Source organism: Aythya ferina (assembly GCF_964211825.1).
Source record: "Aythya ferina genome assembly, chromosome: 2".
Classification (NCBI taxonomy): Eukaryota; Metazoa; Chordata; class Aves; order Anseriformes; family Anatidae; genus Aythya; species Aythya ferina.
This window is the reverse complement of record NC_140297.1, coordinates 4,297,320-4,309,466: the sequence shown is the minus strand read 5'-3', so window position 1 is coordinate 4,309,466 and position 12,147 is coordinate 4,297,320. Positions and strand designations below refer to the sequence as shown.

Genomic DNA, 12,147 nt, shown 5'->3' with positions numbered 1-12,147 from the left:
GAGGGATGAAAATAGATTTTTAGTTTGAGAAGAAATCTGAGGGAGTCTGAAGCTCTGAATGGAAAGCCCATGGGTTTTTCTGAAGGTAAAATACCAACATGAAGGGTCAAGGGAAAGCAAATGGAATGTAAGAATCAAGTCTAAAGCCAGGACAGTATTATTTCATTTATCTTTTCAGGTGAATGAACAAACACAAAGACATACAATTTCAGTTGTCACTGAAATATCAATAATACCTGTGAGCATTACCTTTTGCTCCAGAATTCTCAGGGTAGCAGTGAACATCCAGGGAGGACTCATGGGCATATGTTTCCCTTCCTCTCAAGTACTGATGCACCTTCACCCTTTTACCTGTGGAGATAACTTTGTTCTCTTTATATGTAGAAAAATATGCATATGTGCTAAACGTCCCAGTAGCTGATATTATACTTCCTGTTCCTGATTTTTCAGCTAGACTGATAAGATTACAGGACATTTTATAGGTATTGGACTCATTCCTTCATTTTCTGAAGTCATCATAGACTGCTGCCTACAGCTTTTTCAAACATTTTAAGCACTAAGAGTCATAAGATTGGCCAATGATCCTATTAATTTATTTTGCTTTGTTTTAAATTTGTATCTTTTTTTTTTTTTTTCATATTTTTGAAAGTTTATCAAAATTACTGGTTATTTTCAATACACATTAAAGACACAGAATATGATCTTGATTTTTCTATTAACTTCAAGTTTCTTGGTCTTATGGCCTAAGAAATGTTACACTTACCTTTCCTTGTTCCTACTCTTGATATGTTTTTATCAGTTACTGTAAAAATGGATTCTCGAGCTGTCTTTAGTGTAATGAGATCTCGCAGACTCAAATTTCTAAATGGGTATTTATTTCAGCACTGAATCTTCTTACATTAGTAAGAAAGGGATGTATATATTTGTCCTCCGGTTTGCAATGTTCAGTAGTCAATGAAGAGAAAGTAAGAACAACCCTTCCTATAAGGAATAAAATGCATTGCAAAACTCGCATTAGTGGCCTGCCAGTTTATTAGGCTGACCTTTTATATGTTTTAAAGGGTGACAACAGTAGCAATAACAGAATCTATCTGGTGTGAAACACATCCATTTCAGTACAAATGTCTGAAAGACAGATGCTTTTTAAGTAAAATGATCATGTACATGAAAATGTACTTTGAATTCTTAACAACATTGGAAATAAAACCTACCAGATTGAATCTTGATTACGTTTTGTGCAATACATAAATGGATCATGTCAGCTTTTATTGTTAACAGATGTCTGCATCTGGGTCTTTTTTTTTTTTTTTTTTTTTTTTTTTTTCCTTAAGCTGTTCTATTAATTTCACAGAACTACAACATGATCTAAAACTCTAAGCAGTACATAGTACTGATTCTTGATTTCTGTGCTATACGTATTGGGTCTAACCTTTCCTGCTGCTTTCAATCCTCCTCCTCAAGAGAAGCCTCCTCGATGCTGTGGTTTGTTAAAACTGGGTTATTTCCAAATCTCCAGCTATGTTGGGGGTCTGTATAGGTACACTGTGACTTCAAAGGGACATGTATGAGCTGTGAAGAATGCTGCTCATAACCAGCTACCAGTAAGGTTTTGAACTATTGAGGGCTTCCTTTTCAGCTTGCTGATGGGACCAGACTTTCAGCCACTTGGTAGTCTCTCCAGTCCATAACTCCCTAGTTGGCTAGAAGGACACTGGGGAAGAAGATAAATGAATAAGCAAAGAGGTACTCAACTCATGAATGCAAGTAGATCATCTCTGTGCTGGCACTTATTTAAGCTAACTGTTGTTTCTTCTGTGCATCTTAATCTGGAAGGGTAGGAAAGGAAAGGGGCTGAATTTCTTTAGATTTGTGCATTTGATTCTTGGGAGCCAATGTTCTGTCACCAGAAATTACTTGCCAAAAAAAAAAAATAAAAAATGGGGAGTTTCTCTTTTCAGACTGGAGGTTCCAGCAATAGAGACACCACTCCAAGGGCAAGGAGTTGTCAGCAAGTAAGTCCTCCTTCATGCTTTTATGCCAGCAGTGCAGCAGTATGGTGTTAATTAATAAACCTCCGTCCAGCTTAGTGGGAAGTTGTGCTCATGCTTCATAGGTTTAGGCTATAAAAGATGTTATCAAAGCTAATTTACAGAAAAACTTTGCTGACAGCAGCCACTCTCTTTCCCCCTGTGTCTTTCTTGCTGTATTAACCAGCACATTAGATAAAAGTCTTTTCAAGGTTGGGTTGTTGGTGTTGCTAGGCTACCAGCCTGCTGCAGAGCTTTGCATGCATATTCGCCTCAGTTTTTCCTCCCCCCCAAAACATAAAGTTCTTATAAAACATAAATTTCTGCATTCATTTCCACTATATTTTCTTCTGACTGTGATGTGAATTGTGCCATGAAAATTCTAGAACATAATCTGAGCTGTTTTCCTTCACCCTATTCGTGACACAGGCTGCAGTATCTTGTGTCTGAAAAACATGCATACGACTGCCTTGTGCAGACTGCTGGAGGACAGAAGTCACAAAAAAACAGCAGTTCTCCTGTGTTAACACTGGACAGGAAGAAACTCTGGAAGAATAAAACAAAACAATTTTTCTATTTGCTATTTGTCCTTGAGGTGTACATGTTCAGTAGAATACCTAAATAGTGGTGACAAACAAGCACTATCGTGTGGTAATCCATACCATTGAATTTTTATCATGATCCCAGGTATGATTTAGGCTGTGTTGACTAGAACTCCTCCAGAAAATGACTAGGCACAATTTGGTGCTAGTTCAGGCAAGGTCTATTCTGATCAGGCAGAAGGGGATTTTAACTCTACGAAGTCAAACTGTGCTGTTCCACTTGGCCAGAAAAGAGTCCTTAGGGAAGTACAGACATAGTAAAAGACTATGTATATTGTAACAATCAGCTAACTGGTATCCATCCAAAATTTTTATTGCTTTACTTATAAACTGTGGATTTTGAATTATGTATTTTCCTCTATATACATGGTTAAGAAATTTTACAGTTCTTTATGACTTCCCAGAAAATTAATATGTGTACAATATAAAAGCAATTATTCATAATTGTCCCTAAAATCCAGAGGTCTTCTCCCTGTAATAGTCTTTGGAGATCTAGTCATGTTCAAGGTGGTCACCTCAACTTTCAGCAGAAAGCAACTGGAGGAATACTGTGTCAAAACATGGCAGTTCACACAAGGGATGGTCATATTTCTGAAGTTTGAGGAGTAATTTGGCCTGATAATATTTTAAGGGTGCATCTTTCTGACTTGAGGAACATTAAACTTCCTTAATTCTGAGAGAGTTCTGTTTTTTTCCAAGCATCTGCTGTCAAATCTGCAAGCCACAGACTTCAGTGACTCCTCTGTCCTATACTCATTAGATATATATAGACTCACTGTATATTCAAAGCAGTGGCAATGAGTCAGAGACATGAAGGAAATCTCTTTTCAGTTCTTGGACTGCTTGAAAAGGTACCTCCTCTTTGTTGCTGTACAAATTTGTGTAATATTCATCATCTTAGAAGAAAATTCCTGAGTGTCATTATTACATATGGGCACCTTATGCTATATATGTTACATATTACTATGTCAGTATTTAGAATTTGTAGTTTATATTTGTATTATATGTATTTTTCAATCCTGCTAATACATGGCCTATGGTTTAACTGAAGCTGTCACTTCAGTTATAACTTACAGTGACATTTTCACTTTCTTTCCTGCAGGGAATGAAATTGTGGTCCACAGAAAAAAATCTTTTCCATCCAAGTACACAATAAAATGTTTTTTGTCTTTGTCATGTCTGGCTATTGCTGTATATAACTGTCTTTTTTGTTAATGTTTTTAGGCAGTGTCAGCTTTTTTCCACATGCCAGACTCTCCTAACAGGATCATGTCTCCAGAGGTGAGGTAAATAGCAGATCATGGAAGCAAAGAAACTTTCACACAGAAGACTATTTTGCTGATGGAACACTGTGCATTCCTTATTTAAGGCATCAAAGTTCATAGCAAAAGTACCAAAATCATCTTACATAGTTGTCTAAATCAGACTTGGTCCATGGTTATTGTTTTCAGAATGGATCGAGCTTACCTAAAGATACGTGCTTTTGAGAGATTTTATAAAGATTGAATAATAGTAGTACTGACTGAGCTGGATTATTGCCTGCTGTATGCTGCAATAACCATTATTTATTTGTCTTAATACAGATGTTTACTTAAAAAGAAGATGCAACTGCTGATATAATTTTGAATATTGACTTCAGGCCTGACTTCATCAGGCCAAAGACAAAATTATAAAATATGTAATAGTTGTTATATTTAAAATGATTTATTTTCTCATTCTCAGCATTCATCTTTTGCCTTGATATTTGATATCTTTAACAGGATATGGTAGCCATCCTCCTTCAAGTGTTTGTCACACAGCTTTACAGAATTATGCCTCTATCCCCTCATCAGGGTACACCAATTAGTACAGCAAGGTATTTAGTGCAAATGCCTGACACTACTCAACGAGCACGGAGATGGCCGTTACAGAAAGAGGAACAGCACCCATAAGTATTAACAGAAGAATGTAGTTATTCATAAGTATTAATGTGTTAAGCTACACTGAATCTTGAGAGAGGAGATATTGTCAGAAGCTGGAATTCTTAACTGTTAATCTTCACAATGTTTGGTACTTGCAGCTGTGAGCCTGCCTTACAATTAATAATATTAGTAATATTGCCAACCTGGGAATCAAAGCCCTGGTCAACATAAACAGTGAGAATCAGAAGTGGAAATTAGAAGGCTCTTGATCTGCTACAGAGGGCAGCTATGAGTAAAATATTTTACAACACAAGCACTTTCCATAGAAACTGTATGTATCACTTAAGTATATTGTTGTTTGTTTGTTTGTTTTTCCTCAATATTGTATTGTTCTGAATAATTAGTGAGATCCAGAGTTAACTGCATGTCAATTGGCACTCATACCAATGAGGAAGTATAAGGAGAGATATTTAGGTGTGAAGACCCTTTTTAAAATAAATAAATAAATAAAAGGTTTATAGGGAATATAGTGTCAATGAAAAAGGTAAAGGTTGAAGTTATGATTAGTTGTCTAGTTTCCTCCTGATATTTTGTGCACTCTTCATGAAGGTGCTTCAATTCTTGTCTTCAGTTTTCTATGACTTTTCTCTTATGGGCTAAGAGGGAAAACAAACCAATGAATGGTTGCTCAGATCTTACTGTATATAGCTCTAAGCCTGCATACAGTGACACCTGGAAAAGAGGGAGAAAGGGGAATGATTCTGCACACGGAGTTATACATGGCTGCAGGCACTACGATGAAGCCATGCTGTGTATTCTTTGTATAGGGAGGACGTCTTTGTGTGCTGCTCTTCAAGCATGTGGAAGTGCTGTCTATGCTGGGGTAGCTCCCCCAGAAAACAAAGGTGCTTCTTCCCTATGTCAGAGCATCATAGACTAAAAATCAAGATATTCCCTCCTATTTTAAATTAGTGTACATCTGGCACTGAAGTGAAACCTCAACATGGTGATAACTAGCCACTGATTTCCTTTCCTCATGTTTTTGATGGCTTCTTTTCTTGCTTCTATGTCATTCATACTTCTCTGTACTTTTTTTTTTTTTTTTTTTTTTTTTTTTTTTTTTTTTTTTATGAACTGACTGCTGTGGCTGAAAATAAATATGAAATGGAATGGAAAATGCCACAAAAGCAAAGCTTCCAAGCATGAATGCTTTTATGAGATCAGTCTTTGTCTTTTTTACTGGAGTACATGGGGAGAATTATCCACCTTGCAGAAAAGACAGAAAATGCTACTGAAGCTGTGGCCCTTATTGTAATGACCTTTCATGAGAGTGGGAACTGAGGAGTCCATCTGAGAGGCACACATGAAGGGACACCCTGTTCCTGGTATGTATGTTTCCATTCTCTGTTGGATTTGTGAGTTTGCTTCTCCCTTTGCTTCTACAGATCCCCCATGGGTGGACAAAAATTGTTGTTCCCACTTGATCCCCTTCCTTGGCTTCAGCTATTCTGTTCCTAGTTCATAAATTTTAATTAGTTTTCTTTCCCACTATACTGCCAATCCTGCGCAATGACTGATCCTCAATAAACATCAGACCACATTGCTTTCACCAGGAACAAATGGATACTCAAATGTAGCTTGTTATCTTGGTGGTGGTTGGTTCACCTATCTGTTGTAGTTGGCCAGAAATTGCACAGGCCATATGCAGGGCATTTAAAAGAAATTGTTCTCTCTGTTTCCTCAGGATTTTTCAGAATGAAGGCAGTGATGTGCATTCTCAGTGTGTGTGTTTGTGAGGAGAATTGCTGGGAAGACATCTATGATCTTGGGGAGAAAGTCGTGTCAACTCTTGTCTTTGAAGTATCAGCAAGGAGCCTCTCACAAAGAAAACATAATAAACTTTTATTCTGCCTTGTATCCAGCTTGCCACAGGCTCTACCAGACTGATAGTAGAAAGCTTCTTCATTTCTTAGAGAAATTCTGGTATTTTTTTTTTTCTTTTTCCTGCTGAGAGCAGTTTCATTATCAGCCCAAAGGTGCTTCAAAGGCAGAATCGCAGCACTAGGAGTCAACACTGGCTCTTGAACATGCACTTTCCCTTTGACATTACCATTTCTTGGTTCCGGAAAAATTCCGTTTGATTTCTTTTGTATTTACTTTGTTTATTGCTTTGTTTTGTTTTGTTCTTTTTGTTTGTTTGTTTGTTTATTAATTTTTATCTTTCAGTAAAAAGCTTTTACTTTTTTTTCTTTTTTCTTTTCTTGTCTTCCTAATTGAACCAGTGGAACAATGCTATAACCAGTACTCTGTAACTGCCATTTCTCCAGATCAGCTTTGTTGGAGTGTAGATTATTAGTGTGGAAACAGTTACTGAGTGCTTTGGCAAGCACCTGTAGATAGATATGTGAGATACAACATGAGAGGAAACATGAGGAAGAACTGGGGCCTTGAGAGCAAGGTGGGCAGTAATGCTAATTCTAACTTGACAATGACCCTTTCTATGTTCTGATGAATTTCCCAGTTTATTCCTTTTCTCTAAAGAGAATGCAGAAGAGAAAACTTCACAGACCTGCCAACATGAAGCAGCATACACAGAGGAGAATCTGGTTGCATTGTCTGCAACACTTGCTCTTTTTGGAGGCTTGTGTCTAGCAGCAGAGTTTCTCAAATGTTTGTTGATGATCAGTCTCTGTAAAGTCCAAACTCCATTGCCATGCAGTTCCCAGTGAAAGAGTTCGATTTTTTATTTTTATTTTTTGGCCAGGGTCTAAATGAGCCTTTTTGCAATATTTATTTCAGTCCTCTCTACAACTCACTTTAAATCTTCCCCATTTTCTTTTCTTCCCACTTCATGCTCATTTTTCATTATTTTCATCCCAGACTACTCTTGTTCAGTTCTTCTCTGACTGTCATTTAGCTTCTTTTGTTCCTTGTCAGTTTATTTTATTTCCTATTTCCAAATCAAAAATCATTAACTTTCCCTGTTATAGGAGGATGACAGAGACCACACTAACCTTAACTAGTGAGATTTTTCTTTGTCAGTATGCAACAACAAGGTTAGTTTTTTTCCCAAAGGCAATTTGGTTTTCCAGAACAACAGTAGGCTGTTGAATCAATATATGCAGTTAGATATTTTCAGTTTTAAAGTGTGGCTCCCAACAGAGTTGTGTTAACAGGGTCAGTAAACTTCAAATGCCTTGAATTCACAAAGGGAAGGAAGGGTGCAGGGTCTGAACATGAAGTAAAAGCGTGTTGTTTTTCCTGTGTTTTTGGTGAGAAATTTTGTACTACTGTCTTGTATTATTATTAATTAGTAGTCTAAAAAGCTATAAGAAATGACAGGGAGAATGAATTAAATTTAAAAAGTGCTGAGAGTTTTTGTTGTTGGATTGACTGTGCTATACAACTGCATTGAACAATGAACCATGAAAACCATTGCAACACACTGACAAGTTTCAAATGGAGTTTTTTTTTTTTTTAAATATATATATATATATAAAAATGTAACGTAATTTTCCAGGAGATGGCTTCTGGGTTTAGCAGCCAGGGTGGTCAGGAAGATTGCTCTAAAAGCCTTCTAACAAGTTAAGAAGAGAATATCATGAAGGAGAAAAGTCTCTGAAAACCATGTCTCAGCAGTGTATAGAGGCCAGAGAACCTGAAATGGATGTTCATGGGAGAATCATCCTTCTGCTGTTAAAAACCCAGTCTCTTTGGTTCACTTTCTCCTATATATAGTTGTATTTATTTATGTATATATAGCAGTCTAGGATATTATTTTTTTCTTTCACTGCTGTTACTATACATGCGAGAATAGATTGATGTAATAATACATGGTCCTATTCTATTACCATATGGAAGGTGATATTCCTTTTCGATTGAGATGTGAGCTTCCATGGCTGGAGGCTGTGGAACAGTAAACAAACCAAATCACTTTGCTGTCAAAACTGAGAGAATAGCAGCTTGTAACTTGTTTTCAGTATCAAGGAATGTGAAGGATGGGACCCATCGTGCTCATATGCGGCCTCTGAAACAGCGTTTTTGCTGAGAGCCCAGGGAAAACACTGCTTCATTCATGGAGAATAGAATTATACTTGCAGCTTATAAGTAAATTGTGCACTTATCCATGTATGCCAGTTCTGGAAAAGACTTATAGGAGAGAAACAAAAGGATGCCTAGAAGAACAAAGATGTAGAATTTAGGAAATGGATTTTGTCTCAGTATTTACTGACTTTTTTCAGGGCCCATGACAGTATTCCATATTGGTACAGATAGATAAAGACTTTGGTACTACGGTTTTGACAACAACATACTGTGAAAAAAGTGTGTATTATGCTACTACTTGAAGATTATCTTTCAGAAACTAGCTGTGTAAGATCATTGAAAGAGAAAATTTGAAAGTATATCCATGTGATTGCTTTTAACCTGTTCTTTCTGGTGCCAGGGATCTTTGCTGTTGTGGTTTAGCCCCTGCAGGCTGCTAAGTACCACAGTGCCACTTGCTCACTCTCCCCACGTAGGACTGGGGAGAGAATTGAAAGGTAAAAATGCGAGAACTCACGGGTTGAGACAAAGACAGCTTACTAGGTAAAGTAAAAGCTGTGTATGCAAGCAAAGACAAACCAAGAATTCATTCACTACTTCCCATTGCCAGGCAGATGTTCAGCCACTCCCAGGAAAACAGGGCTCATCAAGCTTAAGAGTTTATTGGGAAGACAAATGCCACCTCTCCAAACATCCTCTTTTTATACTTCATCTTTTATTGCTGAACATGACTCCGTATGGGATGGGATGTCCCTTGGTCAGTCTGGGTCATCTCTCCTGGCTGTATCTTCTCCAAACTTCTTGTGCACTTTCAGCCTCCTTGCTGGCAGGGCAGAAGAAGAAGCATAAAATGTGTAAACACTTGTAAACACTTGTAAACACTTGTGGCTCTGTGTAAACACTGCTCTACAACAACTAAAATCATCAGTGTGTTATCACCACTATTTTCAACAAAAACCCAAAAGACAACATTGTATAAGCCTCAACAAGGAAAATTAACTATCCCAGACAAATCCATGATGCTTCCATAAAGCACGTCACATCATCTTACATGGAAATAGGAATTTTTACAAGGCTTTGAAAAATGAATCTCAGATTTTAAAATCACGAGGTAAAAAATGCTTGTAAAAGCATCTATGATATTTCTGCTTATTACTTTAAGGAAATGAAAGTCTGCAAATGGACTGAGCATACTGGTGGGTTTCTGGAGGATGAGGGAAGTGGCAGGTTTGGAAATGGAGTCTATAGCTTTGAAGGATGAGAAAGTAGACTCTGGGAGGATTTTGTCATGTCTCTGACTCCTGTCTAAAACACACCAGACAGTCACAGAGGTAGGTGGAATGTCCTTTTGCAAAGGACACAGCTGTTACAGTATGTACCATACTTTTCTACCTTTTATTTCAGTGCACAGGAAATGGATGAAGTAAGAGGTGCATTTTACATAAAGTAGCTTAGAGTATTTGGCATCATTAGCTGAGAGTATCTGGATTCTCCTCTTGAAATGCATATGTTGGTATGACTAAGGTTCATGATGGAAGTGACTGAGCAGTGGGAATGCTCTGTCAGCCGTTGTTTGGGTCAAGGTGAAAAAGTCAAAAGAGGGAGGAAGGACAGACTGACTTCTTCTGACAGTATATTTCAGGGGTGTGTTTATTGTCTGGGCATAAGCACTCCGTTTCTGTAGGTGAAGGATGTGACAGCAAGTTCACTTGATAAAGCATCTAACTGCTGAACTGGTGGCACCTGTCATTGCATCTAGCTGCAGAAAAACGCAGGACTCTTACTCAAGTAAGAGTGCTAATGAAATTAGGTTTACTTAAGGTACAATCTGTGCTGTCCTTGTCAAGCTGTGCTTGTCAGGAAAATGCAAGATTCATAGACATTCTGTGTTGTATTTTGCAGTGAGGAGGTCACAGATTAATTGACATTGCACAGTGACCTCCCTTTCTCCCAGCCCTTTTTCACTATAAAGCACAAAAAAAAGACCACTCAGGAAACATTAGATCTTGCATGACAGAAGAATGCCTGTTAGGTAGAGTCAGAAATGAAGTAAGACCTGTATTATAAGCAACAGAAACAAAATTGTCTGACTGGCATTGAGGCAAGGTTTAACATAGGCAGATTGGACTGAATGTAGCCTACTAAGAGAACCAGCAGTACTTTTGAATGAGTTAGGGTAACCTGTGCACTCACCCAGATCCCTTGTAGGTGGTAGAAGCTAGCTCGAACATCATGTAATATCAAACTTTTAAACTCATTCTATGCAAACCTGCAGCTTTTTCTTAATTTATCTATTCTTTCTCTCTCTCTCTCTCTCTCTCTTTTTTCTTTCACAGAAACAGCGGCTTCAGTTCTGCAGCGATAGCATCTCTGTGGTTTGTGTTATGGTTGAATTTCCAAAATTCCAGCTGGGTCCTTCTGGGATTCTACCAGCAACTAGGAAGAAAATTAACTCTGTCCTAACTGAAACCAGGACAGACCCACAAAGTGGCTCCCCATTCTCTGTGAAGTCAAACTTTGTAAGAGACAAATTTTGTTATTTTTTTAATTATTTTTTTTTTTTTTTTACAGCAAGACAAAATTAGATAAGATGGAAGATGTGGCATCCAAATATTACCAGTACAATTTTTAAGCAACAGATTGCAGATAAGGTGTGGGTTTTGATTGCTTGATTGTTTGCTTTTCCCCTTTTGTAATTTATAGGTGTTGAAGATGGGACAACAGGAATTATGGAATACCTGACTGAAAAAATAATGCTTTTGAAACAAATAAATGAAATAATTCTGTGCTCATTGAACAGTGATACAGTGTCTGATCTCCTAGTTTTGATGATACTGTGTGTGTGTGTTAGAAACATTAAGTGAATTTTAGAGTTGCATCAGCTTTTGTCATATTTATGTGTGGATTCACCACCTTGGCATACTGGGCTTTCAGATCATTAGCACAGATTTTCCAGTTTAGCAGAAATTTATCAAGGTGCCTTCAGGTGGACCAATAGGATGAAATGTCAATTTTTTCCAGTATTTGTGATGATAGCTGTACTGTGGCAAATCAGGGCTGATGTGTCAAAACACTGTGATTGAAGAAATGATTCCCAGGGGAAGGTAATTTGCCAAAAAGCTGCAATCCTGACTTTCCCTGGCTTACCATATTACAAAGAGATGGATTGCTCTGTAGCAAGACATGTCAGATTAGGCCACAGTCACATATATATAACTTATATATATATATATATATATATAACTAATTTGCTATACAATATATAGAGAAAATGCTATCAGGAAGGGTGGGAAAATGACTTTTCTAACCAAGGAAGTACTTTCTGCCATCTGTCCTTCGGGAGCTGTTGTGGGCTGTGAGATACATGTTCAGAGCAAGTAAGCACTGGGGAGGTACAAGCTGAACAAGCTGAATAAGATTTATTTGGCCTGGTAACACAAACATTTAGTTTTGTGGGAAAATCTGACTAGAATGAGGCACTGGATATTTATTAGAGTTAAGATGTAAAGAAAGATACAAAGTGGAGTGGATCATTCAAACAAGTAGAGCCACTCTTTTGGTATTTCTCACCTT

At 37.5% G+C, this 12,147-nt stretch overlaps 1 protein-coding gene across 1 annotated transcript; it reads left to right on the top strand.

The window, feature by feature from the left end:
* Window positions 1–3,426: 3,426 nt before the first annotated feature.
* LOC311431661 (uncharacterized protein) lies at window positions 3,427–11,338 on the top strand (the record flags this gene model as incomplete). The annotated part of the gene is made up of 4 exons (XM_084509440.1): window positions 3,427–3,480; window positions 3,854–3,910; window positions 10,911–11,093; window positions 11,278–11,338. The coding sequence occupies 4 exons, from the start codon at window positions 3,427–3,429 to the stop codon at window positions 11,314–11,316; spliced, it is 333 nt and encodes a 110-aa protein (XP_084365566.1). The 3' UTR covers window positions 11,317–11,338.
* Window positions 11,339–12,147: the final 809 nt, after the last annotated feature.